Below are 27,891 nucleotides of genomic sequence, written 5' to 3' on the forward strand. Positions count from 1 at the left end.
GGGAAGCAGATGACTCTCAGTCCAGCATCCTGTCCGATCTGCTGGTGGAGACACAGATAAGGAGATGGAAAAAGTCAGTGGGTCAGATGGTCACCCGGGAAGAATTCTACAAGACAGAAGCCACGGTGGACCAGAGTACGTAGGGAGTCCATGGGGTTGGGGTGTCTCTCAGCCGATGATACTCACTCTGTCCTTCTCTGTCTGCTGACCTGGGGTTTTTCTCATGCACCCTTGCCGGAAACTGGATGAGAGAGCTTGGAGGTTAAGGCTCTGTGTGTGGTGGCGGAGATGCAGAGAATAAGGTCTTTGGTGAAGACAGGGCTGGATGTTTCTGTTGTGGCAGCAGTGGTTAGGGCAAAGGAGGGCCAGAGAGAGAACAAGTCAGAAGGAAAAACAGAAGGCCGATTTGCAAAGGGCCTTCCTCTGCTCATGCCCTTCCAACAACAGGAGCACAGGGACCCTGTGTTGGAGACAGAGCCTCCAAGGTGCTGTCCTGCAGTTTCATGTAGGTGGTTCCGGCTTGTAAAGAAATAACACGGGAAGTCAGTAGCAGGCTCTGCAGTATTACTCTGGAAATAAATATGAATCAAGTGCCTATTGCATATATTCTTAATAATCAGGCCATGAGGAGGAGGAGTGGAGGAAGAGAAACGGCTCTCCTTGCGTGGAGTAACATTGCCATCTTGCTGGCTGTTCTGTATATTGCAGAGGCTGGCTGTATTTGTTGACCCGGATGGAGGCTGGGGGACCTGGGGGCGGGCAGCCCATCATCCGGCTGATGAAGGGGGTGTCCTAGGAAAGTGAGGTGGGGAGGCAGTGTGCAGGTTCCCCCATGAGACTCCCCCTCCCCAACCCCTCTACCCACCCCAGCACATAGGATGAGCCAGTCTTGATGGCAAGATGTTCATAAGTGATGGAGGTGGGGTGCCCGGGACCCCCCAACAGGTGACAGAGCAGAAAGGAAACTTATGCCTCAGACCATTCCCTCCCCAACCCGAAGGCCCCCAAAAACCTCCTTCCTGGCCCGGCAGCCTCCTGCATTGACACGGCCTCGTTTGTTACAGCAGTCTCCTTTGACACACGCCTCATTTGTTCCGTGTAGTCAGCAGCCCAGTCTTTCTCCCTGCATATTTTCATCCAGGCAGCTCCGCGCACGCCTTATCTGTGACTACCTTTCACCTGCCCAGTGTTGTCAGTGGGTTCGTGCAGAGGCATTTGACGAGGGTGCTGCAGGGGCTTTGCAGGGTGTGGGGGGACCCTTCAGCCCTTAGCCAAGGGTCGGGTAGGGACATGCCCAGTTCTGTAAAGCGACTCAAGGTTACCCCGCGATGGGTACAGAACCACCTCGTGTTTCTTCCCACTGTTGGTGGTGAGCTTCATTTGCCCCGAATGCTGGGAGGGGGCTCCTGCCAGCAGACATCAGCGTGAGCTTCTGGAAGGAGCCGTGCAGGACCCAGGCACACAGAGCCTGGGATCCGACTTCTGTAACGTCTACAATGGGGCAGACTGTGACCTCTGTTTTGCTTTTATAACGCTGGAAAGGGTTGGGGATGGGGGGAGGGGGAAACTTCCCTGGCAGCCCAGTGGTTAAGACTCCTCAGCTCCTAGTGCGGGGGTGCGGTGGGGCCACGGGTTCGATCCCTGGTCCGGGAACTAAGATCCCACTCGTGGCACTTGGTAGCCAAAAAAAATTTTTTTTTTAAATAAGTTGTTTCTTTGTTTAAATAATAATAATGGCACTGGAAAGGCGCTTTCTTTTTTTTTTTTTTTTTAAACCTCTGCTTTTTTACCAGCTGTTCCATGCAGTCACACCTTGGTCTGCCGTCTGCCTCTGGGACACCGCCCACACCAGAGGCTGGGCGTCCTGTGAGCATGACCGCACCCCCCTGCCGCGTACTCGTTAGGTGCGTCTGACCCCCCAGGGGTGCCTGCTCATGGAACCCCACCCTCCCTCCCCACCTCCCGTGTGCTCCTGCAGGTTTTTCCCACTCGGCGTTCACATTCGGTATCGAGAGCCATATCAGCCAGTCCAACATCAATGGGACCCTAGTGCCGCCCGCCGCCCTCATCTCCATCCTGCAGAAGGGCCTGCAGTATGTGGAGGCCGAAATCAGCATCAACGAGGTAATGTGGGCCCTCCTCCCAAGGGTTGGGGAGGCGGGGGGTTAGGATGTGGGCCTTGCAGCACGCCCCCACCCTGGGCAGCCTGGGCACTCTGAGAAGACCTTAGCAAGGGAGTTTGCCACGGCCTCTCCCAGTGCATTACGGTCCCCTCTCCCTTTGTGCTAAATCCTTTTCTCCAGCAGGGGATCCCAGTGCTGTGATACCCAAGGAGCCAGCTCCCAAGGCCCATAGATGGTTGTGGACTGGTTGGTCACAGTGGTATTACTGAGAGAGGCAATGCCTAGGCAGGTTGATAAGAAGTCCGGAGTCCCCAAGGAGGAGGAGAAGGAGAAAGGGGTCTGGGGTTCTCAAGGTGAAGATAGGGGCCTGAAATTCTCAAGGAAGAGGAAAGGACAAACATCTTTTTTTTTTTTCCCCCTTGACATTCCTTAAGTCTTAGTCACACAAAATGGTTTTTTGTTTGTTTGTTTGTTTGTTTAAGCCTGAACTCATGAGTACATAAACAGCTCACTTTAAACTCTGTCCTAAGGATTATATGACAACAGTGTATCTCCTGCTTGAGGACACTTTCTCCTTCCTGAAAACCTTCTGGCTAATGCTGTTATCTTACAATGTAAATTATGTGAGTTGGTCTGGTAAAGTTTTCACAAACTTGAGACATTCTTTTGATTTATTGTAATAATTAATGAGAAAGGATATAGCTCCCTTGCTTACCCTGGTAACACTCCATCTAGTCAAGGCTATGGTTTTCCCAGTGGTCATGTATGGATGTGAGAGTTGGACTTATCAAGAAAGCTGAGCACCGAAGAATGGATAGTTTTGAACTGTGGAGTTGGAGAAGACTCTTGAGAGTCCCTTGGACTACAAGGAGATCCAGCCAGTCCATCCTAAAGGAGATCAGTCCTGGGTGTTCATTGGACAGACTGCTGTTGAATCTAAAACTCCAATACTGTGGCCACCTGATGCAAAGAGCTGGCTCATTGGAAAAGACTCTGATGCTGGGAAAGATTGAGGACAGGAGGAGAAGAGGACGACAGAGGATGACATGGTTGGATGGCATCACCGACTCAATGGACATGAGTTTGAGTAAACTCCTGGAGTTGCTGATGGACAGGGAGACCTGGTGTGCTGCAGTCCATGAGGTTGCAAAGAATCTGACACAATGGAGCAACTGAACTCAACGCTAGTGAGGGTCACACTCTTCGTCCCCCTTCTGATATCTGTGTCAGAAGCCTTCTCTGTCCCATTTTATACTTTAATAAAACTTCTGCTACACAAAAGCTCTTCAGTGATCAACCCTGGTCCCTGGCCCCAAGCTAAATCTTCTTTGGAGATCAAGAATCTGACACCGTTCACCGTAAAGCGGTCATCATGATGCATTGAAAAGGATGCTGATTTATACGGTCGTCTCTCAGAATCCACAGGGGGTGCTCAGGTCCCACAGTCAGCCCTTCTGTATCTGCGGATTCCGCCCACCATGGAGGGCAAACAGTGGGAAACGTGCTGAAACACGTCCATCTGCGTGTAGTGGACCCTGGGAGGTCAGACCCGCCTCGTTCAAGGCTCAGCCCTGCCTCACGATGGGCATGGGCCAGCCTCGGGCACGGAAATGACCCTTCCTCCTGGATGTCTCTCAGCAGTTCGGTGGAAGAGGGACCCTGTGAGTCATTTCACTAGAGTCTGTGTTTTACTGGAACCTGAGTGAGGCCACTCCCAGAAGATCGAAGCGGAGGGATGAGTACTGTTGAGTTCAAGAGGGTTATTTCAAGCGATGGCTTTGTTAGAGCTCTCACTGCACAGCTGCTTCCGGGAGGTTGGGACCAGACGTGTACATTTAAGTTGCTCCCGATTTGCTTAAATACCCTCCCTCTTTATAGATCAGGGTATGTGCATATCGGGGCCAATTTTATAGCAGTTTTTAAGTGGGTTATTGTAACCTTTTTTAAAAGTCAGCATTCCGAAAACTAAGATCATGACATCTGGTCCCATCACCTCATGGCAAATAGATGGGGAAACAATGGAAACAGTGAGAAACTTTATTTTGGGGGGCTCCAAAATCACTGCAGATGGTGACTGCAGTCATGAAATTAAAAGGTGCTTGTTGCTCCTTGGAAGAAAAGCTATGACCAACCCAGAAAGCGTATTAAAAAGCAGAGACAAAGGTTTGTCAACAAAGGTTCGTCTAGTCAAAGCTATGGATTTTCCAGTAGTCATGTATGGATGTGACAGTTCGACCATAAGGAAAGTTGAGCACCAAAGAATTGATGCTTTTGAGCTGTGGTGTTGGAGAAGATTCTTGAGAGTCCCTTGGACTGCAAGGAGATCCAACCAGTCCATCCTAAAGGATATCAGTCCTGGGTGTTTATTGGAATGACTGATGCTGAAGTTGGATCTCCAGTACTTTCGCCACCTGATGCGAAGAGCTTACTCATTTATAAAGACACTGATGCTGGGAAAGACGGAAGGCAGGAGGAGAAGGGGACGGCAGAGGATGAGATGGCTAGATGGCATCACTGACTCAATGGACATGAGTTTGAGTGAACTCCGGGAGTTGGTGATGGACAGGGAAGCCTGGCGTGCTGTATTCTAGGGGGTCGCAAAGAGCTAGACACAACTGAGCAACTGAACTGAACTGAAGCCTTTTAAAGATAAAGGGTGAGGGGTCAAGACAGCTCCCCTTCCCACCTGCTTTGCTTCCGTCTGGGGACTGTCCTCTGAGGATCCCGGGGCCTCCTGTGACGTCCGGGTCTTCCCGGAGTCTCAGTCTGACTCCCTCTGATTGTAACTGCACTTACCACCCTTTCTCTTTCGTCCTGCCTCTGTTTACCCACACCCCACCTCCATCCAGCACACTGCTGTGCCCCAAGTCCCCGTTTTCTGTTCCAACGCATCCAGCACAGCTGACCCCGTTCAGTGGCCATGCGCCCCCTCCCCTTCACTACCAGAAGTCCGCTCCCACGATCACCCCACCCTCGAGCCCATCTCCCTGCACCCTTCCACGCTTTCCTCCGCCTGCTCTTCCCCTTTCTCATCCTTGCAGGCCTGTCTTTTCTTTGTAGCATTTACCTCCACTTTCCCTTAAGCTTTTACAATCACAGAAGTAGTGTATCTCACATTCTCTCACATGCGTTCCTCTGTCGTTTTCCAAAACCCCGCATCTCAGAGAACACCTGGCTGTCTGCGGATACTGTAGGCGTTCCTGCCCAACAGCAGGCAATCTCCTCTTTCCTTTTCAGACATCGGGGTGCCCGGGATCTTCTGCTGGCAACGTGACCCCATCTAAGTCTCTTTTATTTTTTCCCACAAAACACATGTGGGGATAGGAGTACAGGACCCCAGCTCTCAGATTATGCGATGCTGTGATTGGATTTCTCTGCGCACACACAGATACACACAAACGCACATACGCGTAACAGATATGTATACAGACACACATACCCACACAGGCACACACACAGACACATATCCACATCCACACACACACACATATACATGGGCACACACACACACACATATGGGCTTCCCTTGTAAAGGCAAAGAATTTTCAGCTGGTAAAGAATCCGCCTGCAATGCAGGAGACCCAGGTTTGATTCCTGGGTCAGGAAGATCCCCTGGAGAAGGGATAGGTTACCCACTCCAGTATTCTTGGGCTTCCCTGGTGGCTCAGATAGTAAAGCATCCACCTGCAATGCAGGGGACCTGGGTTTGATCGTGGGCTTCGGCAGATCCCCTCGAGAGGGGAACAGCTACCCACTCCAGCATTCTGGCCTGGAGAAGGGGTTGCAAAAGTCAGACATGACTGAGTGACTTTCACACACACATACACACACACATATCCACACACACACACCCAGTTTCCACGGCTTTCATTTCCATACCTTCTCTCCCTTGTCAATTCAAAGTCCAACATCGCCTAGAGGAGACTGCAAGGTCGTCTCATTGATCACTTAGCTTTCCGGTTGTTACGAGTGAGACGGTGTGCGTTTAGAGTTTAGGCAAGGAAGCGTTTTATTACTCTGCGCAGTTGCTACCTTTTGCAAAATCGTCATGCGTCTGGGGCATGAATATGCAAAGAAGGAAGGTGATGTAGAAGCCGTCTGGCCAGCCGGTCAACACTGGCCACTCCATGGGCATAATCAGGGGATGAGGGTGGCTTCTTTTTGCCACGTTCTACATTGTTTTCTGTTCCCTAATTTTCAAATACCGTGTAGTATCCGGTAGTCGGCTGGGGTGCTGTTTCATTCGAGTACTGTGTAGGTGGTACGTACGTCCTTCAGTTCTTCCTGATTTATGAGGGAAAACGGTCTAAAACCTGTCTGAACATCTAGCAGGCACAGCGAGAGGCCTGGAGTTTCTTGTGACTCTAATAATCAGAGCACCTTCTCAGGAAAGGACTCTCTTACTCCCTCCTGTGTTTTCTAAAAGGGTAGGAGATTTTTTTTTTCCTCATCCCTGATGGAAACTAGGAAACTGAGAGGAAGCCGAGGAAATAGGCGTGGTAACTCAGCGGTGCCATTGTTAGGAATATCGTGGCTGCATTTGTCTGCATCCTGAGTCCCCGGAAGTCACTTCACATGGCAGAACATGCGTTTGATAATGTCAGATGGAAAGATACGCTATGAGTCAGAGCCTGATTGTTGGGGGTGGGGGGGCGCAGGACTTTCCAGCTTGAGCCAGAGACTTCTCAGAGCGGAGGGGGCATCCTGTGCACTTCAGGATGTTGGGTGGCATCTCTGGTCCCTCCCCACTACATGCCAGCTGCACCCCCCCGCAGTCATGACCACCAGACACGCCTCCAGATTTTCCCAGATGCCCCCCTGCCCTGAGGAGCACGATCGCCCCCTTCCATTGAGACCACTGCAGCCCTCCGGTCGTGATGGGAAATAGGAGGCTTGGGGTGACCCCCTCACGTCTGGGTTCATGTTGTTATTGACCGAGTGCTGGGTGTCTATGGGCCACCCCTTCCCAGTCCCAGCCCCCCACGCCTCCCCGGGGCCCCAGGCACCTGCGTTTCCAACCCAGGAGACGCCCAGCCGGAGCTGACCCACCCCCCTCCCCGGGGCTCTGTCCGCAGGACGGCACGGTGTTCGATGGCCGCCCCATCGAGTCCCTGTCCCTGATCGACGCAGTGATGCCGGACGTGGTGCAGACGCGGCAGCAGGCCTTCCGGGAGAAGCTGGCCCAGCAGCAGGCGGCCGCGGCCGCAGCAGCCGCAGCGGCGGCAGCAGCCGCAGCAGCAGCGGCCACGACAGCAGCACCTGCGGCTGCTTCCCAGCAAAACCCACCAAAGAACGGGGAGGCCACAGTCAACGGGGAGGAGAACGGAGCACACGCCATCAGTGAGTGTGGGATGCCTGGTCCCAGCGGGCTTCTCTAGTGTCCTCTGACTCTGGCTGGGTCCGCTGGACGGTGCCCTGCAGGCCTTGGCTAGCGTTTGCTTACTCTGCACCCAGGAGGCCTTCTTGCTCCAATTTTCCCATCGAAGTCCTTAGACGTGGTTGGTTTGTTTAATTGGAGAATAATTAACGTGCAGTATCGTGTTGGTTTCCACCATCCATGAACACCAGCGTCTGCATAGGTATACATAGGTCCCCTGCCGTCCATCAACACGAAGCAGCCATAGGTATACACGTGATAAATATGTCCCCTCCCTCTTGAAGCTCCGTCCCAGCCCATCTCCTCCCTAGGTTGTTAACAGAGCTCCCTGCATCACAACAGCATATTCCCATGCGTGTGTGTGCACAAAGTCGCTTCCGTCACTTCCGCCTCTTCTGCGACTCCTGTGGGCTTTCGCCTGCCAGGCTCTTCTGTCCACGGGCTTCTCCAGGCAACAGTAGTGGAACGGGTCGCCGTTTCCTCCGCCCAGGGGCTCTTCCCAAGCCAGGGATCGAGCCCCCGTCTCTTGCGTGGGCAGGCGGGTTCTTTACCATGAGCGCCACGTGGGAAGCCCCAGCACGTTCCCGCTGGCTGTCTAAATGTATACGTGGTACCGATGATGTGACTCTTTAATACCTGCACATCCTCTGCTGTAGGAGTTCTGCTGCTTTGACAGCTCACTGGGTGTAAAGGTAGTCGTGTTGCCGTGTGAACACCGCCCGGCTCAGAAGGGTCTCATCTCTGGAGGCGCCCTGCACTGTCCTGCCCTGCAGACAGATTCTGACATGACACTCAGAGCCCATGGTCACTGAGAGGTTACCAGGCCCACATAGCGAATGCCGACTTATGTGGCTGGTTGCAGCAGTGTTCTTGTTAACTAATGCCCAAAAGTGTGTGCGAAATGAGGCAGAGAGCTCTTTGCAACCTCATGAACTGTAGCCCGCCAGGCTCCTCTGTCCATTGAATGCCCCAGGCAAGAGCACTGGAGCAAGCCACTTCCTTCTCCAGGGGATTTTCCCAACCCAGGGATCGGACCTGCGTCTCCTGCATTGGTAGGCAGATTCTTTACCATCCGAGCCGCCAGGGAAGGCCAGAGAACCTCCTGCTTACAAATTCAGAGACAGCTTCAAGGAAGTTCTACGTTCAGAGTGTGTGTGTATGTACATGCATGTAAGTCTCTGCCAGTGAGTGTGTCTTCTTCCCTATTTTGAACGCCCCTTCCCTCTGAAGTGCTGTGCACACCCGAGGGGGAAGATTGTCATCTCCGGGCCGAGGCCTCTCCCCACTGGAGTCGGGACACGGCTCTACCACTGGGCAGAGAGAAGGGCCAGGCTGCCATGCAGGATGGCTTCAAGACTGTCTGTGCAGTGTCGAATCAAATGACCTCCCATCAGCAGGCCCCATAATCATTGTTCACAAGGTTCGCAAGGACAGGGTCCCAGGAAAGGAGAAGAAAAGATAACGTGGCTTGTGCCTGCACGTCATTCGTGGGTGTGCCCAGTCACATGGGGTCTCTCCGTCAAGGTGCTAAAAGTAAAACAGGAAGAAGGTGAACATCCTCGTTTGCTTCAGCTACAGCCCAGAAGGTGAACGTCCCCGTTTTCTTCACCTTCCACCCCAGAAAGGAAGCGTAATTGGTGAGGCTTGAGAAATCTACGTACCTACTGCTGTTACAGAAATCTTGCAAACTTTTTAAACTCCACCGTTTCTTTCAATCTAAAACGCCAAGGGAGCGTAGCCACGTGGAGACAGGTGCATACCTCAAGCTGCGCTGGAAGCTCCCAGCTCCTCCTTCGTTTGAGGGGGCCTCTGCAATGGGGTTACTTTCCACCTGAGGGCTGGCCACCGGCCTCCCCCCGCAACACACATACACACGCATGCAGTGTCCACTGTTTCCAACTTCTACTCTGTCCCACCTGCTCTTATTAAAAGGCGGCTTCAGCGAGACTTACAGCGTCTGAAGTTAGACTTCATTCTGACCTTCAAGAACCTTCTTTCTTGTGCCACATAGAAGGGGAAAAAGTGGATCCACTTTTCAGGACTTTGCTGGGGGCTCACATGGTAAAGAATCTGCCCGCAGGGCAGGAGACCCAGGTTCCATCCCTGGGTCAGGAAGATCCCCTGGAGGAGGAAATGGCAGCCCACTCCAGTATTCCTGCCTAGGGAAATCCCATGGACAGAGGAGCCTGGCGGGCTACAGTCCATGGGGTCGCAAGGAGTCAGCATGACTGAGCGACTTAACGCTAAAGCATGATCCAGGATGAGTCTCTTCTGTGCGGCATCTACCATGACCTGTCGCCACCACCCTTTCACAACCTGGAGTCCCCATTGGGTCATCTGGGCTGTGTCTGCATGGCTTCAAAAGCCTGGAACACACTTAGCTCCAGTAAGAAAATAGCATTGGAGTCCCAAGACCATGAGGTTGTTAGCAGGCCAAGGGGTTGTGAGTGGTGAGCCTTCTGGAAGAAGGATTGCGTGTCCGTGTGGGAGCTTCGTAGGTAAGGAGGTGACGCCTCAGGAAGATGTCTCATAAAATCACTTGTCCCGTCAACAGAAGGAACTTTTGCTGAGGAAACTTTATATGTATCCTAATTATTCTCACTGTCGTTTGAATTGTAACTTGCATTCTAGTAGCAGTATTTGCAACTGACTTGTTCAGTTGCTAAGTTGTTCACCAGTAAAGATCTCATCTGCCAGCGCAGGAGATACTAAGAGATGCGGGTTCGATCCCTGGGTCGGGAAGATCCCCTGGAGGAGGAAACAGCAACCCACTTCAGTATTTTTGCCTGGAGAATCCCTGTGCACAGAGAAGCCGGGTCACAAAGACGCGGACGTGACATAGCGACTTAACCAGCAACAGCACAACTTAAGTTCTAGGCATATAACAAAGAGTGAGATGGCCTTTGGTGTTCAGAAACTCCTAATTTCACTGTGTTGCTCTTGTTCATTCAGTGGTGTCTGACTCTTTGAGACCCCATGGGCTGTAGCACGCTGGTCTTCCCTGTCCATCACCATCTCCCGGAGTTGGCTCAGGCTCATGTCCATTGAGTCAGTGATGCTATCCAACCATCGCATCCTCTGCGTCCCCCTCTCCTCATTGACTTCTTAGGAAAATGTAACAAAATAGGGGTCTTTTTACTGTAGAAATAAAAGACAGAGATCAGATCAGATCAGTCACTCAGTCGTGTCCGACTCTTTGCGACCCCGTGAATTGCAGCACGCCAGGCCTCCCTGTCCATCACCAACTCCCGGAGTTCACTAAGACAGGGAAGAAAGCTTCAAATTCTGCTCAAGAGACAGCTGTCTGTTTGTGTCCAGTCTCATTCCCATTGTTATTACCTATGAGCCTGGCCCTAGTTACAAAGAATAAACACCAGTTTTTAATTCCCCTATCAAATTTGGAGACTGTGAAGACTTCACAGAAGCCATCACCTGGTTACAATTGTCACAAGTGACCTGGCAGTGCAGCGGAGGAAGTTATCTGTCAAGCTTACATGTTCTGAGGATGGATGGGTTTCTTCCATGTCAGTGAGACACGTGTCCTGTCCTGTTCCCCGTGACAGATAATCACTCGAAACCAATGGAAATAGATGGAGACGTGGAGATCCCGCCCAGCAAAGCCACCGTCCTTCGGGGCCACGAGTCCGAGGTGTTCATTTGTGCCTGGAACCCTGTCAGTGACCTCTTGGCTTCGGGGTAAGGGGTCAGGCCGGGGGTGCCCGGGGTCCAGATATCCGAGTCCTCCAGGATCAGGTTGGGGGGTTCCTGGGGTCCAAGTGTCCAAGTCATCCAGGGTCAGGCTTGGGGGTGCCCAGGGTCCAGGTTTCTGAGCCCTCCAGGGTCAGGTTGGGGGTTGCCCAGGGTCCAGGTATCCGAGTCCTCCAGGATCAGGTTGGGGGGTGCCCAGGGTCCAAGTGTCCGAGTCCTCCAGGGTCACATGGAGGGTGCCCACGTTCCAGGGGTCCGAGTCCTCCAGGATCAGATTGGGGGGTGCCCGGGGTCCAGGTGTCCGAGTCCTTCCTCCTGGGATAGACACTCCCTTTCTACGTCATGTGTGAAATCTTCTCAGAGCATACAGAGCAGGGCTTTGAGCGGGGTGGAACCCTTGGGGTGTCTAAGCCTGTGCAAAAGTCCGTATTCAGCTGTTTTCTCAGCTGTGTGGAAAGCTATGCACAGACATTTAAAATGATTAGGGCACCTAAGAGTGGAGAGAGAAAACCACAGTGATTTTTTTTTTTGGAGCGACATTAAAAAGATAGAGACCCAGCCAGGCGACAAGCAACAGTGGGAGTTGCTTGCTCTGGGCCCGGAAGCTTGAGGGCCGGCTGTGTTCCTTGCGCAGGTCCGGAGACTCGACCGCCAGGATATGGAACCTGAATGAAAACAGCAATGGGGGCTCCACGCAGCTGGTGCTGAGGCACTGTATCCGGGAGGGGGGCCACGACGTCCCCAGTAACAAAGACGTCACCTCGCTGGACTGGAACGTAAGCTGCCTCCCTCCCGGACGCCGTCAGGGACACCTGTGCAGTCCCCGCGACCTCGGTGACGGCTTGTGGTGTTGGGCGGAGCTGGGGCGGACCCCAGGAAGGGGACGGGATTGTGGGTCAGCCCCCCCGGGGGTCCGGGCCGACCGCCAGCCGGATGGTGTTCAGTAAGCTGCACGTCGGCGGCAGGAAGAGTCTGGCGGCTTTATCAGGAAGCCTGTTATGTGGGGGTACCCTGAGGTGTGCCCAGGGAGATGCGAACTTCCCACCCGACCCTCAGCATCTGTGCCCGGACACACACACAGCTCTCCAGCATCTTTTCACTTTCTCTTTATCACGTTCTTTTTTCCTTTTTGGACTATACAGTTTATTTTTTATTTTTTTCTGTTTTTGATATTATTTTATTAATTTATTTTAATTGGGGACTAATTACTTTACAATATTATAGTGGTTTTTGCCATACTTGACATGAATCCGCCACAGGTATACACATGTTCCCCATCCTGAACCCACCTCCCTCCCCATCCCATCCCTCTGGGTCATCGCAGTGCACCAGCCCCGAGCACCCTGCCTCATGCATTGAACCTGGACTGGCGATCTGTTTCACATATGATAATATACATGTTTCAATGCTATTCTCTCAGATCATCCCACCCTCCCCTTCTCCCACAGAGTCCAGAAGACTATTCTGTACATCTGTGTCTCTTTTGCTGTCTCGCATACATGGTTATCATTATCATCTTTCTAAATTCCATATATATGCATTAGTATACTGTATTGGTGTTTTTCTTTCTGACTTGCTTCACTCTGTATAATAGGCCCCAGTTTCATCCACCTCATTAGAACTGATTCAAATGCATTCTTTTTAATGGCTGAGTAATATTCCAGTGTGTATATGTTCCACTGCTTTCTTATCCATTCATCTGCTGATGGACATCTAGGTTGCTTCCATGTCCTGGCTATTTATTATAAACAGTGCTGCGATGAACATTGGGGTACACATGTCTCTTTCAGTTCTGGTTTCCTCGGTGTGTATGCCCAGCGGTGGGATTGCTGGGTCGTATGGCAGTTCTAGTTCCAGTTTTTTAAAGAATCTCCACACTGTTCTCAGTAGTGGCTGTGCTAGTTTGCATTCCCACCAATGGTTTATCACGTTCCTGGATGTCCTGTCATTTCATCACAAACTCTTCTCTTGTCAGAGTATCTGCAGCTATTTCAAAGCTCGTCAAGGTCTCCCAAAGTCACTCAGTAACTTTTCGTACGGTGTCTTTTATTGGTGTCGTCATTGGTGACGGGGTGCGGTGTGTTTTCCTCGCCCCCTGGCCTTGTGATGATTTTTGGGGAAGGAAGCCTGGGACTTCCCCTGGTGGCCCAGAGGTCAGGAGTCTGCAGCTCTGTTTCAGGGGCCGTGAGTTTGACCGACCCCTGCTCGGGGAATGGAGGCCCTGCCTGCAGGCTGTAATAAATAGTTTGTGTTGGTGTGTGTTTCTGGCCCACAGAGTGACGGGACACTGCTGGCTACGGGTTCCTATGATGGTTTTGCAAGAATATGGACAGAGGATGGTAAGTCCTCCTGGCCCCGCCTCCCTCGCGTCAGGGTTGGAAGAGGGGGTACTTTCAGTTGCCATCATCTGGGGTATAGACCGAGCGTGTCTCAGAAGTCACCCTGATTTCTCTCTTTGTTTTTAACCTACCAGGTAACCTGGCCAGCACCTTAGGCCAACATAAAGGCCCCATCTTCGCCTTGAAGTGGAACAAGAAGGGCAATTACATTTTGAGTGCTGGAGTAGACAAAGTGAGTGAGTGCGTGAGATACCTTGCTTTTTTCAGCTATGTTTAATCTCTCGGGAAACATCACGGTTTCTTTGAATTCTGGAAATTCTACCTCCCCCTTAAGAAACCAAAGGGGCCTTGTTTGGAGGTTTTGTGAGCTTCTGTGGTTTTGATCTTCTGGAATTCTAGAACCTCTGAGTGAGAGACTGTCTACCATGATGAATCAACTGTGGCAGGAATAATAACAGTGTTCTTGAAAATAATATCTTCTCAGGGATGAAATTTAAGTTAGGGATACTGGCTTTGGCCCTCGGTGCGTGCTTAACCCAGAGTGGCTAACCTGTATTTCTGATCCATAAAAGCTTTTGGATAAGTCATGTTTACTTTTGTCCAGTGTGTGTTTAAGGTAACACATAGTAAGTTGTGAGGTCCTTGGGATCACAAATGAGTCAGGCACGACTGAGTGACTGAACTGAACTGATAGTAAGTTGTTACAACAACTGATGTGGTATGTGAAGTTGTGTCAGAATTGTGAAAGTGTTTATATATTCTCTGCCATGCCAGACTTGTGACTGGCTCAGTTAAGAAAAAAGAGTTCAGTTCAGTTGCTCAGTCGTGTCCGACTCTTTGCGACCCCATGGACTACAGCGCGCCAGGCCTCCCTGTCCATCACCAACTCCCGGAGTTTATTCAGACTCATGTCCATCGAGTCGATGATGCCATCCAACCACCTCATCCTTGGTCGTCCCCTTCTCCTCCTGCCTTCAATCTTTCCCAGCATCAGGGTCTTTTCAAATGAGTCAGCTCTTCGCATCGGGGGGCCAAAGGATTGGAGTCTCAGCCTCAACATCAGTCCTTCCAATGAACACTCAGGACCAATCTCCATCAAAAAAAAAATCTCTGGGACTTCCCTGGCAGTCCAGTGGTTAGGACTTGGCGCTTTCCCTGCTCGGGGCCCAGGTTCAGTACCCGGTCAGGGAACTAAAATGCTATAAACCACACAGTGGAGCGGGGGATAAAAATGTTAATTGGTCTAGAGCTTCCCAGGTGGAGCTAGTGGTAAAGAACCCGCCTGCCAATGCACGAGACTTATAAATAAGAGACGCAGGTTCCATCCCTGGATGGGGAGAATCCCCTGGAAGAAGGCATGGCAACCCACTCCAGTGTTCTTGCCTGGAGAATCCCACAGACAGAGGAGCCTGATGGACTTACAGTCCCTGGGGTCACAGAGAGTCAGACACGACTGAAGCGACTTAGCGCTGGAGCTGGCCTGAAGTTTTTCAAACACACTCAGTGCTGTCAGTATCTCGCCAGGAACATTAGCGCTATTGATACAAAGTAGAGCCAGTTTTTCCTAAAGGAAGATCTTTGTTAAAATGTCAATGACAGGGAGGCGTCAAGTTTCCAATTTAGCTGAAAATTCCAGTTGAGAATTAATTCCAAATGTTTTGCATTGAACTGCCTCCGGCTTCTTCCCCAAGTGTCTCCCCAACACTATAATGTGTTCAGAAGCATTCGTGACTTCCTTTGTCTTCTGGGGTGGAGATCTTTTTTTTTTTTTTTCTTCTTCTTAATATGTACAGCAATACATTAGGGCCAGACCCCAGTGGAACCCAGTTTCTCTAGCCTGTGTAGTGTCCCCACTTCACAGAGTGACGGTCAGGGGGATTTTCAAGAAATAACCATTTCTGCAGCGTTTCAGTTGGAAAATTGGTCCAAAACGGAGTTTTAGATATGCTTTGTTTGTTTGTTTGTTTTTTAATAATTTTTCAAGTTTGGGACTTCCCTGCTGGGTCCAGTGGTTAAGACTCTACACTTTCTAGTGCAGAGGGACACATGTTCGATGCATGGCTGGGATCTCACGTCTTGTGCAACCAAAAATCTCTTCATTTAAAAAGAAAAGTTTTTTTTTTAATGATAGATATTCAAGTTTGAGGATAAAGATGGGACTCCCACCAAAATTGGTAGCTTCCTGCATATCAGTTACGGCTGCTGTCATCCGGAGGAGTATAATAACCAGACAGGCGTGGCTGAGTTCATAAGTGTGATGTCTGGGTGATTTAAGTGTGTAAGACACACCCTGGATTCCAAAGAGTGGGCGAAAAAGACACAGGCCACATGATGCGAATATATTGATTCATGTTGAAGTGACATTTTCACTGTACTGGAGTGAAATAAACTGTATATTGTGAAAATAAGTTTTACTGTTTTGGTTTTTTTTTTTTTTTAATGTTTTAGTGTGCTTACTAGAAAATTTTAAGTTGAGCAGTGCTAGTTTAGAAAAAAAAGAAGGGCTCGCTGTGTTCTCATGTGTGACAAATTTTTCTGGAGATACCTTTGCGGGAGGAACCAGTAACTAAATTTTTTTCTTTTTTTTTTTTTTTTTTGCGGAGCACAGACAACAATAATCTGGGATGCTCACACAGGAGAAGCCAAACAACAGTTTCCATTTCATTCCGGTGAGTACTTTTTTAATACTTTTTTTTTTTTAACTTTTCTTGTTTTTAATTCAAAAATAAGAATTCGGAGTCCTGAGAACGGTCTCTTAAAGTAACGGTGAATGCTCGGAAGAAGGCATGCCTCATGAGCAGTGCTGAGCATGCAAGGTGGACGTTGGGTGATGCATTGAGTGGCTGGCCCTGAGGTGATGTGTTGGTCGCCATCCGAGGGTCTCTCCTGCTGGGCAGATCCAGGTTCCTGGTGATGCTCAGAACCACAGGGCTGGCCCCCAGGACTCCCCAAGCTAGCGTGACCCACCTCGCTGCCTGGGAAGGGCTCCAAGCAGGAGGTGAGGGGTGTGGTCCTGCAGAAGCAGCCTGGGAGGAGAGGTTCCCCGAAGGGCCCTCAACATGACTGTGACAAAGGCACGCAGTCCTTCGTTCCCTCCTGGTACGGCCAGCAGGCCCCGGGAGGGTCCCCGTGCATACCTCGCCCTGCTGGAGAGGCAGGCAGCCCATGTCTTCCGTGGCTCTGCTCGGGGACTCCATGCTGCACACGTCTCTGGGGGTGCTGGGCTGGGGGTGTTTCGTACTGTTTTACTCTTAACAGCAGTGATGAAGGTGGGAGTCGCTGAGCCTTTTGTAGAATTGTGTTCTCGCTGAGCCTTTTGTAGAATTGTGTTTCCCCACCAGGAAGTGGGCAGGGCTCCAAGAGCAGGGAGCTTGGGCGCCCAACCTGTGAGCGTGTGTATGTGGGTCTGTTTGTGTGTTTCTGTGTATGTCTCTCTGTGTGGCGATGTGTATGTGTTGCGGGGGGGCGGGGTCTGTGTATGTGTCTCTCTGTAGGGGAGTCTTTATGTGTGAAGGAGGCGTCTCTGTGTGGGTGTGTGTCTCTTTGTGGAAGGGGTCTGTGTGTGGGTGTGTGTCTGTGTTTGAGTGTGTGTCTCTTTGTGGAAGTGGTCTGTGTGTGGGTGTGTGTCTGTGTGTGGGTGTGTCTTTCTCTGTGGAAGGGATCTGTGTGTGTGTGTGTGGGTGTGGGTGTGTGTCTCTCTTTGTGGAAGGGGTTTGTGTGTGGATGTGTTTCTGTGTGTGGGAAGGGATGTATCTTTGGGGGGTCTGTGGGTGTGGGTGTCTCTCTGAAGGGGCATGTCTGTGTGGGTGCGTGTGTGTTTGTAGGTGTGTGTCTCTGTTTGTGGGTCTGTGTCTCTTGTGGGGGGGTGGTCCGTGTGTCTCTGTGCGTGCCTCTGTGTGTAGGTCTGCGTGTCTGTGTCCATGTGTGTGTTTCCATTGGGCAGAATGTGCAGAGCATTCACCGCTGTCTAGCTCCAGAACATTCCTGTCACTCCAGAAGGATACCCCTTACTCGTTAAGAACGTGCTCTCTAGTGCCCCTCTCCCAGCCCCTGACAACCCGGTCTCCATGATTTGATCCATGCGCGTCACCTCCTCTGAGCCGGCCGTCTGTGCCATGGACAGAGCAGACCGTGGCAGGTGAGCCTGCTGGATTTCTGTCGGGTTTGGCGTGAGCCCCCTTCGGGGATCGCAGCCTCATTACAGAGGATAAGAGCATCTCGAGCTCTGTTGTAGGGAAGGGACTCAGCGATGGGGCAGAACCCTGCCAGAGTTCTGATTCTTCGTGCTGAGCACCAGTGTGCTCATGTGATGGGGGCATGTCTGTAACACAGACAGCTCTGGCTTCTGATTTTTTCAGAGGGGAATATGCCCATAAGTTTCCTGTACCAGTTTTCATCCTGAGGACTCTTGTATTGAGTCTTTCAGCAGGATGTAAATTTTCCCCAGAGCATTCCCAAGGTCCCAGGCTTTCTATCCCACGGACCACGTGTCTCTTCTGCCGTCAGGGAGCTTCTCACCTGGGGTGTTGCTGCCCACGGGTCGCCCCATATCCCATTGCTGGGTTGGCTCTGGGTGCTATTTGCTCTTTCTCTATACCGTGAAGTGGTATGGTAGACACTGTCCAAGATGGAAGACAAGGGAGCGTGCTTTTCTTTAAGCTGTAGGGACAACCATCCCTCAGTGTGTGATGCGTTGATAATCAGCAGTTGCGTTGCCTCTCCAGAGGTGTTCCCCATGAAGGCTTGGTGGGGGTGCCCTCGGTCAGCAAGAAACCTTAGGCCTCAGAGCTTAACAGTGTTCCACCGCTCAGCACTGAGAAAGAACAGTTTAAAAACAAGTACAGGACCTTCCCTCGTGGCTCAGACAGTAAATAATCCGTTTCTGATACAGGAGACCCAGGTTCGATCCCTGGGTCGGGAAGATCCCCTGGAGGAGGGCGTGGCAACCCACTCATTTTCACTGATAGACTGTTGATAATACTGCCCAAGCCATGAGGGTCAAATCGTGGCTCAGACAGGACCTAACTAGTGGCTCAGATGGTAAAGAATCTGCGCGCAATTTAAGAGACCCAGGTTTGATCTCTGGGTCGGGAAGATTCCCCTGGAGAAGGAAATGGCAACCCACTCCAGTGTTCTGCCTGGAGAATCCCATGGACGGGGATCCTGGCGGGCTATTACAGTCCATGGGGTCACAAAGAGTCAGATACAACTGAGTGACTCATGAGGTGGGTAATACCCAAAGGCTTGCATAGATCTCAAAGGGCTTCTGCAGTTTGAAAAAAAAATAAAGTCAGACTCCAAGGATCACATCCTGGGTGAGATAGCATTTATATCTCAGTCCAGGGAGAGGATGGTGGGCCAACTAACATGGCCCAAGGGAGATCCTGGTGATGTGGAACACGCTTGCGGCTCTTGACCACCATGCTGGTTACATGGATCAGCCCTTGAGATCAAAGCCTATGACACTGCATACACAGCTGGGTCTGCACCCACTCACCTTCCAAGTCCAGCCAGTGCTGCAGGGCCGCGACGTGCAACCAGTGGGTGACGGATTCAGGGTAGAGCCTTCCTGTAACATCTCTGCACCTTCCCGGGATTCTGTTTGTCGTTACTGTTCAGTTGCTTACTTGTGTTCAACTCTTTGCCGCCTCATGGACTGCAGGACACCAGGCTTCCCTGTCCTTCACCATCTCCTGGAGTTTGCTCAAACCCATGTCCATCGAGTCGGTGATGCCATCCAACCATCTGTCATCCCCTTCTCCCCCTGCCTTCAATCTTTCCCAGCATCAGAGTCTTTTCCAATGAGTCAGTCCTTCCCACCAGGTGACCAGAAATATTGCAGCTTCAGCATCAGTCCTTCCAGTAAATATTCCGGGTTGATCTCCTTTAGGATGGACTGGTTGGATCTCCTGGCTGTCCAGAGGACTCTCAAGAGTCCTCCAGCACCACAGTTCCAAAGCATCAATTCTATAACCTTTTCTCAAGTAAAAGTTAAAAGGAAAAAAGCAACGTGAAGCATGACTGTGCCTAGCGCAGTGCTGATGCTCAAACGTCATTGGCCAAGTGTGAGCAGGTCACGCAGACCCCCTAGAACCGCTGAGCCCTCGTGACTGGTCGGGGGAGGGCGGGGTCCCAGCCACACAGTGCACACAGACCGACGACCCCAGTCAGCTGAGTACACAGCGTCCTCTGTTCAGATGGCCGGGGCTCAGCACATATTCGCTTTTAAGGCCAGGTGCCGCTAACCATCCCCGGAACCGCGTGCCAGACTGTCACCCTTCCAGGCGTATGAATTGCTTGCCTGAAGGCAGAGGCCGGCCCGGGAAATCTGTGACTTGGCTCATGCATGCAGTGTTATAAACAAGAGCAGCTGCGGGCTCTGCTTCCACACTCCCAGGATCGTCCTGCTGACCAAGTGGATCCGGCTCCTTCATTCCACTGGGCGCCTGTGGCAAATTCAGCAGGAGCCGTGGACGTGTGCTGAACCCCCTTTTTGGGTTCTTGAGAAAGCCAGTGTTGCCTCTCCGTGAAACCCTCCCCCTGCAGGCTCTGTGAGGGGTGGTGCTGAGATTTAGAAGCTGATGGGATCTGTCCTGCAGTTCTGGAAGGCAGGAGGGTGGACGGGGTGCACCTCTGGTTTGAAGGTTAAGAACAGGGGCTTCCCTGGTGGTCCAGTGGTTAACACTCTACCTTTGCAAGGCAGGGGACTCAGGTTCGATCCCCGACCCAGGAAGATAGCGTGTGCCGCGGAGCAAGTAAACACATGCCCTACGACTCCTGACTTTGTGCTCCCCGATAAGAGAAGCTGGCTCAGTGACAAGCCCGCACACCTCAGCTAGACAGTCACCCGCATAGCAGCCAAGACTCAGCACAGCCAGAAATTGCTCAGTGGCTCAGTCGTGTCTGACTCTTTGTGACCCCATGGACTGCAGCGCGCCAGGCCTCCCTGTCCATCACCGACTCCCACAGTTTGCTCAAACTCACGTGCATTGAGTCGGTGATGCCATCCAGCCATGTCATCCTCTGTCGTCCCCTTCTCCTCCTGCCTTCAATCTTTCCCAACATCAGGGTCTTTTCCAATGAGTCGGCTCTTTGCATCAGCTGGCCAAAATATACATGTTAAAAAATTAATAAATATATGTTGAAGCTAAGGTTAGAAGGGGGTTGTCGGATTTATCATGTCCTGGGTGAGCTGGATTCTTGTCCCACTTCAGGGCTGACTTAGTGTAAGAAACACGTGAGACAAGGTTAGGTATTGATCAGTTGGCAAAGTTCTGTGCGGAGGCTTGCAGGACTTAACCCTCCTTTTCTGTAGAAACAGGGACGTGTCCGGAGAGAATGAGGGTGCTGAGTCGTCTCCTGGGGACGATGGCAGAAGGGAAGCAAGCCGTCATGTCCCCCAAACCCTCACGGAGGTCTTCAAACCAGCGGCCTCTGAGAAAGGCCCAGGACGTAGACACGGTGTCCATCCTAAGGCCACATGTCTCCCCTCAGATGTTCTCGTCAACTCAGCATCTTCAAGTTGTAGAATGCAGTAACGGGTCATGGGGCATTTCTTTCAACCCTGATACCTTGAACATGGGGCTTCGCTGGTGACTCAGATGGTAAAGAATCTGCCTGCAGTGCGGAAGACCTGGGTTCCATCCCTGGATTAGGGAAGATTCCCTGGAGAAGGGAATAGCAACCCACTCCAGGATTTGTGCCTGGAGAATCCCATGGACAGAGAAGCCTGGCAGGCTGTGGTCCACGGGGTCGCAAAGAGTCAGGTATAACTGAGCGAGAGACACACACACACGTTGAACATAGGCTGTGAAGTCTTTTTCCTCCGCTCTCTCCCTTCCCCACCGAAAGAAAATCCATCACCCAGCCCGGTGACGTTCCTCGGGGCAGCAAGGTGCTTCTCCCCTACCATCTCACCTGCACCAGGGGAGCGAGTTGCTGTGTGCTCAGGGCACCGAAAGCATCACTTTGGGTGACGCTTTGGTGGGGGTCGGCTCTCTTTCTGGAGCCGTCTGGTCATCCTTGCAAATGTAAACCGCAGACCTCAGGGTCCGTTATGCACCGAGGCTGTGTGGGCACTGCGAGTCTTGCTTTAATCACATTGTCAGGTTTCTCAACTCTGCTGCTGCCACCTCTGAGTCAGCTGAGCTCTGTGCACACCTGCTCAATGCCCGTGTTGTCCCCTCTCCCCCACCCCTCCGCCCTTTGCTTCTCCGCAGCCCCTGCTCTCGACGTGGACTGGCAGAACAACACTACCTTCGCCTCCTGCAGCACAGACATGTGTATTCACGTCTGCAGACTCGGCTGTGACCGCCCCGTCAAAACATTCCAGGGACACACGGTGAGTGTGAGTCCTGAGTGTGGGGCCTCGGGTTCACGAAAGGTGTGTGGGGAGCTGGGAAACCAGCTGGTCTCTGCCTAGGATTAAAAGCCTACTTACTGTGACTGCCAACTCATTCTCCTCCAGCCTCCTTGGGACTATTGAAGCTGCCTCCGGTGGTCAGTCATCCACCTGGGTTGGCAATGGTGGTTTTGTTTTGTTTTTCTTTTTTAATTATCTGGCATGAGCCAGGTGTTGGATTTTGCAGGAAAGACACTAAAGTAGGTATTATAAAAATGTCTGAAGACATAAAGGGGAAAAAAAAGTACGAAAATTACTTTTTTAAAGTCAGCTTTGAAATAACAAACTGGTTTTACATTGGTTTCCAGATAAATTCATTTGGCTTCCTTCTTAGATGTGATTTTTTTCCCCCCCTTGGAGAAATATAGCTGAGGGTGGCTGGCTTTGTAGGGCGTATGACTGTGCACTTTGGATCAAGGAGGAAGGAGAAAGAGAAACATGCCTGAAACCTGGGGTGCTGCTTGGTTATCCAGGGTGAATGCAAGCAGGCTTCTTGCAGAGACGACAGAGGGCTCCTTCCCCCTGCTGGAAGCTTCTGTTAGTTCATTTCAGTTCAGTTCAGTTGGTCAGTTGTGTCCAACTCTTTGCAACCCCATGGACTGCAGCACGCCAGGCCTCCCTGCCCATCACCAACTCCTGGAGCTGCTCAAACTCATGTCCATTGACCCAGTGATGCCATCTAACCATCTCATCCTCTGTCGTCCCCTTCTCCCGCCTTCAATCTTTCGCAGCATCAGGGTCTTCTCCAGTGAGTCAGTTCTTTGCATCAGGTGGCCAAAGTTTTGGAGTTTCAGCTTCAGCATCAGTCGTTCCAATGAATATTGAGGACTGATCTCCCTTAGGGTGTACTGGTTGGATCTTCTTGCAGTCCAAGGAACTCTCAAGAGTCTTCTCCAACACCACAGTTCAAAAGCATCAGTTCTTTGGTGCTCAGCTTTCTTTATAGTCCAACTCTCACATCCATACATGACCACAGGAAAAACCATAGCTTTGACTAGACGGACCTTTGTTGGCAAAGTAACGTCTGCACTTTTCAATATGCTGTCTAGGTTGGTCATAACTTTCCTTCCAAGGAGTAAGCGTCTTTTAATTTCATGGCTGCAGTCACCATCTGCAGTGATTTTGGAGCCCCAAAAAATAGAGTCTGCCACTGTTTCCCTCCCCATCTATTTGCCATGAAGTGATGGGACCGAATGCCATGATCTTAGTTTTCTGAATGTTGAAGCCAACTTTTTCACTCTCCACTTTCACTTTCATCAAAAGGCTCTTTAGTTCTTCTTCGCTTTCTGCCATAAGGATGGTGTCATCTGCATATCTGAGGTTACTGATATTTCTCCTGGCCATCTTGATTCCAGCTTGTGCTTCTTCCAGCCCGGAGTTCCTCATGATGTACTCTGCATATAAGTTAAATAAGCAGGGTGACAATATCAGCCTTGACGTACTCTTTCCCTGTTTATTACAAATCTGTTATTCCATGTCCAGTTCTAACTGTTGCTTCCTGACCTGCATACAGATTTCTCCAGAGGTAGGTCAGGTGGTCTGGTATTCCCATCTCTAAGAATTTTCCAGAGTTTGTTGTGGTCCACACAGTCAAAGGCTTTGGCATAGTCAATAAAGTAAGAAGTAGATATTTTTCTGGAACTCTCTTGATTTTTTGATGATCCAACAGATGTTGGCCATTTGATCTCTGGTTCCTCTGCCTTTTCTAAATCCAGCTTAAACATCTGGAAGTTCACGGTTCATGTACTGTTGAAGCCTGGCTTGGAGAGTTTTGAGCATTACTTTATTAGCGTGTGAGATGAGTGCAGATGTGCAGTAGTTTGAGCATTCTTTGGCACTACCTTTCTTTAGGATTGGAATGAAAACTGACCTTTTCCAGTCGTGTGGCCACTGCTGAGATTTCCAGATTTGCTGGCATATTGAGTGCAGCACTTTCACAGCATCATCTTTTAGATTCTGAAATAGCTCAACTGGAATTCCATCATCTCCACTAGCTTTGTTCATAGTGATGCTTCCTAAAGCATTCCAGAATGTCTGGCTCTAGGTTGGTGATCACACCACCATGATTATCTGGGTGATGAAGATCTTTCTTATATAGTTCTTCTGTGTATTCTTACTGCCTCTTCTTAATATCTTCTGCTTCTGTTAGGACCATACCATTTCTGTCCTTTATCATACCCATCTTTGCATGAAATGTTCCCTTGGTATCTCTAATTTTCTTGAAGAGATCTCTAGTCTTTCCCTTTCTATTGTTTTCCTCTATTTCTTTGCACTGATTGCTGAGGAAGGTTTTCTTCTCTCTCCTTGCTATTCTTTGGAATTCTGCGTTCAACTTGTTTTACAGGTTCCTGGCTTTTTGCAGTGAGGATAGAGCGCTCCTGCCCCCTGCTGGAAGCTTGTGCTTACTACTCCCAGGCTTTTTTCAGCGAGGACAGAGCGCTCCTGCCCCCTGCTGGACGCTTGTGTTTACTACTCCCAGGCTTTTTGCAGAGAAGACAGAGCGCTCCTGCCCTCTGCTGGACTCTTGTGTTTACTACACCCAGGCCTTCATTTCTTTTTTTTTAAAAAACCTTTTGCTCTCTTGCAGAATGAGGTCAACGCTATCAAATGGGATCCATCTGGCATGTTGCTAGCCTCCTGCTCTGATGACATGACATTGAAGGTAAGGCTGCAAGGCTGGGCCGTGTGACCCTTGGTGACCCCCGGGGCCTCGTGCTGTGTCTTCGGTCCCAGCGCTCCTCCTGCAGCTGGCCGTTGTGCTGTGAGCACTCTTGCTGCCTCTGTCGTTTTTTTCTCTTTGCAAACGACGTGGCGCTTGCCCCGGCAGTGAAGCCCTGTTTATCAGTCGAGGTCCCGTGGAGCCTCCTTCCGTTCCCAAGGCCTTTCTCCCAGCCAATTACTAACTAGACCTGACCCGACCCGATCCTGCCTAGCTTCCGAGATCAGACCAGGGTGCTATGGAACTCTCTGGCCTTTCTCACGGGCGCCCCCTGGTGGTCAGCGGACGCCTCTGCCTGTGAAGCGCCTGCCCTTTCTCAGCCGCCCACCCCGCTGGACGTCAGCTTCCCAGGGACAGAGAAACCTCTGCAGTGCTCCAGGCAGGAACGGTGCCGAAGCTCCCCGCAGTGGAAGAATCTGCCTTTGCTCACCGTGTTCCCGTTGCGTCCTGTAGATCTGGAGTATGAAGCAGGACACGTGTGTCCACGACCTTCAGGCGCACAGCAAAGAGATATACACCATCAAGTGGAGTCCCACCGGGCCGGCCACCAGCAACCCCAACTCCAGCATCATGCTGGCGAGGTAAAGGACAGACAGCCCGCACCCCAGTCTCGGTTCCCGAAAGCAGCCTTGGTGGCTGAGGCTGCGCCAGCCATGCGCCCAGTAAAAGTCATTCGTGTCCCCAAGAGACCAGGAGATGCTGTCAGTGTGTCTTGCAAACGTGTTCATGCCCTCAGATGCTAAAGAGTCTGCCTGTAATGCAGGAGACACAGGTTGGGAAGTTCCCCTGGAGATGGGACAAAGCTACCTGGAGAATCCCATGGACAGATAAGCCTGGCGGGCTACAGTCTGTGGGGTCGCAAAGAGTTGGACACGAGTGAGTGACTCACATTCAGAGTTACTTAGAAACTTAACTCAAAGTGAAAGGGCCAGGAGATAGAGGTTATCACATGATAGCTAAGTTGAGATAAGGATGCTTTTAACCTTGAGGCTGGAGGGAGGAATTGCTTACATCCACTCTCCCAGCACTTTGCTTTGGTGAAGGTTTTTACTACAACTGAAGAAAGGAAGCAGTTTAGCTTGAACCCCAGGCTTGGTTGGGCTTCCCTAGAAGCTCAGTTGGTAAAGAATGTACCTGCAATGCAGGACACCTGGTTCGATCCCTGGGTCAGGAAGATCCTCTGGAGAAGGGAGAGGCTATCCACTCCAGGATTCTTGGGCTTTCCTGGTGGCTCAGGTGGTAAAGAATCCGCCTGCAATGTGGGAGACCTGGTTTCGACCCCTGGGTTGGGAAGATCCCCTGGAAAAGGGAAAGGCTACCCACTCCAGTATTCTGGCCTGGGGAATTCCATGGACTGTATAGTCCAAGGGGTCGCAAAGACTTGGACACGACTGAGTGACTTTCAGTTCATTTCACTTCGCTTCGGGCTTGGTTTACTTGGCCCAGCTCGGAGCTGCAGGTGGTGAGAGTGTTGATGGTGATGAAGGTTCCCCGGCCAATACCAGATCCAGCCTAACCTTTCGTCCTGGCTGTCCCCAGCTTTTTTGGCACCAGGGACCAGTTTTATGGAAAATCACTTTCCAAGGTTTACAGGATGATTCGAGTGCACTACATTTATTGTGCCGTTTATTTCTGTTATGATCGTGTCTGCTTCACCTCGGATCATCAGGCATCAGGTCCCGGAGGATGGGGACCCCTGGTGTGTGCAGTAAACCCCCTAAGACACCAGCATCGGATGCAGAGGACTAGTCAGTCAGTGACACGCAGAAGGGAGCAGAGCGGCTAGAAGCCCACAAAAGCTCCTCACGGAGGCGGCGTTCTGCAGACTTCTGTTCCCAGTCCTGGGCAGACCTCACTCGGGATACAGTGTTGCACTCCCAGTAGGATATTTTAATAAGAACCTTGAGGCACACAAGCTAAAGAGATTCCAGGAGTGAACATGGGACACACCGAGGGTTCTGGAGACCATGATCCCACAAAGCATGGTTGTGTGGTCTGGCCTGGGAAAGACAGGACTTGGGAGGAAGCGGCTGTGGGTTTTTTCCTGCAGAATTGGAGAGAATGGGTTAGTGGGGAGAATGGCTGGTGGCCCAGCCCTGCAGTAAATGAGGGGGAGACCCCCTCCCCTTGTCTTTGTCACATAGCAGTGGGATGAAGAATCTGTTACTGAAAGTGCCTGACCCAAGGCCATCTCTCAGAAAACACAGAAAGGAATTCCTGCATCAGCTAAAAGCTGATCCAGAAAAACATGAGAGCTGTTATGCTCCTATTGCAAGCCACTGGCCTGAAATGCACTTAAAGGTCTAGGAACAGAACGTTATCTTTTTTGTTTTGTTTTGTTTGATGACTTGTGAGGTGCTTTTGAATCACATGGTACCCATGACGGCCGTAAGTGACCCTTCTAGGCGCCAAGCATAAAGGGATGGATGTAAGTCCCAGAAGAGGAAAGAAATGCCTGGTGAAACAGCTCTGTGGTGGGTGGGCTTCCCAGGTGGCCCTAGTGGTAAAGAAGCCGCCTGCCAATGCTGAAGATGTAAGAGACGTGGGTTTGATCCCTGGGTCAGGAAGATTCCCTGGAGGAGAGCACGGCAACCCACTGCAGTATTCTTGCCTGGAGAATCCCATGGACAGAGGAGCCTGGCGGGGATGCAGTCCATGGGGTCACAAAGAGGCAGGCATGAATGGGACAGCTTGGCACGCATGCACTCACGCTCTTCTTTCAGATTTAGACGGAACTAAAATTTGCAGCTCCTGGGAGTGTGATTGTATATTTGGATGTGATTATATTTTAATTCCTGTGAGATTAAAATTTGTGTTCGCTCACTTAACCATTTCCCCGAATACGGCTCTCGGCTTTTTATTTTTGGCTTTGTTTTTCACTTGGCAGCGATACATGTGTTGTCAGTGGTGGGACCGTTTTAGAAAATTTAGCAAATACGTAGCATTTGTGTCTCACAGAAATGCAGAAATAAATGAGTGTGGCTGTCAATTTGTTCCCTTGATAATGGCACCCAAAAAGAGAAAGAGATTTATTGCATGACTTTTAAAAAAATTTATTTATCTTAATTGGAAGAGAAAAACTTTATGATGTTGTGATGGCTTTTGGCGTACCTGAGTATGAATCGGCCACAGGCATACATGTCCCCTCCCTGGACCGTGGCTTTGTGTTCAGTGTGTGTTGAGTCACATTCTAGAAGAGGAAGAAATACCCACTTACGGTCTTT

General features: G+C 50.9%; 1 protein-coding gene across 28 annotated transcripts in view; it reads left to right on the forward strand.

Moving 5' to 3' along the window:
* Positions 1–27,891, forward strand: part of TBL1X (transducin beta like 1 X-linked) — a 252,978-nt gene that overhangs the window by 218,622 nt on the left and 6,465 nt on the right. For 25 of the 28 annotated variants that reach the window (XM_086387904.1, XM_086387916.1, XM_086387907.1 and 22 more), the window contains 10 exons: positions 1,979–2,124; positions 7,199–7,463; positions 11,064–11,196; positions 11,843–11,984; positions 13,484–13,547; positions 13,682–13,779; positions 16,156–16,216; positions 21,767–21,888; positions 24,536–24,610; positions 25,121–25,248. In XM_086387904.1, the coding sequence (XP_086244030.1) occupies positions 1,979–2,124; positions 7,199–7,463; positions 11,064–11,196; positions 11,843–11,984; positions 13,484–13,547; positions 13,682–13,779; positions 16,156–16,216; positions 21,767–21,888; positions 24,536–24,610; positions 25,121–25,248 (1,234 nt within the window). The remainder of the gene's footprint in view (positions 1–1,978; positions 2,125–7,198; positions 7,464–11,063; positions 11,197–11,842; positions 11,985–13,483; positions 13,548–13,681; positions 13,780–16,155; positions 16,217–21,766; positions 21,889–24,535; positions 24,611–25,120; positions 25,249–27,891) is intronic. The other 3 variants (XM_086387922.1, XM_086387919.1, XM_086387920.1) reach the window with 1 other exon arrangement.

This window comes from Bos grunniens, chromosome X (assembly GCF_055505025.1).
Source record: "Bos grunniens cultivar Pamir isolate PY7600 chromosome X, Bosgru_T2T1.0, whole genome shotgun sequence".
NCBI lineage: Eukaryota > Metazoa > Chordata > Mammalia > Artiodactyla > Bovidae > Bos > Bos grunniens.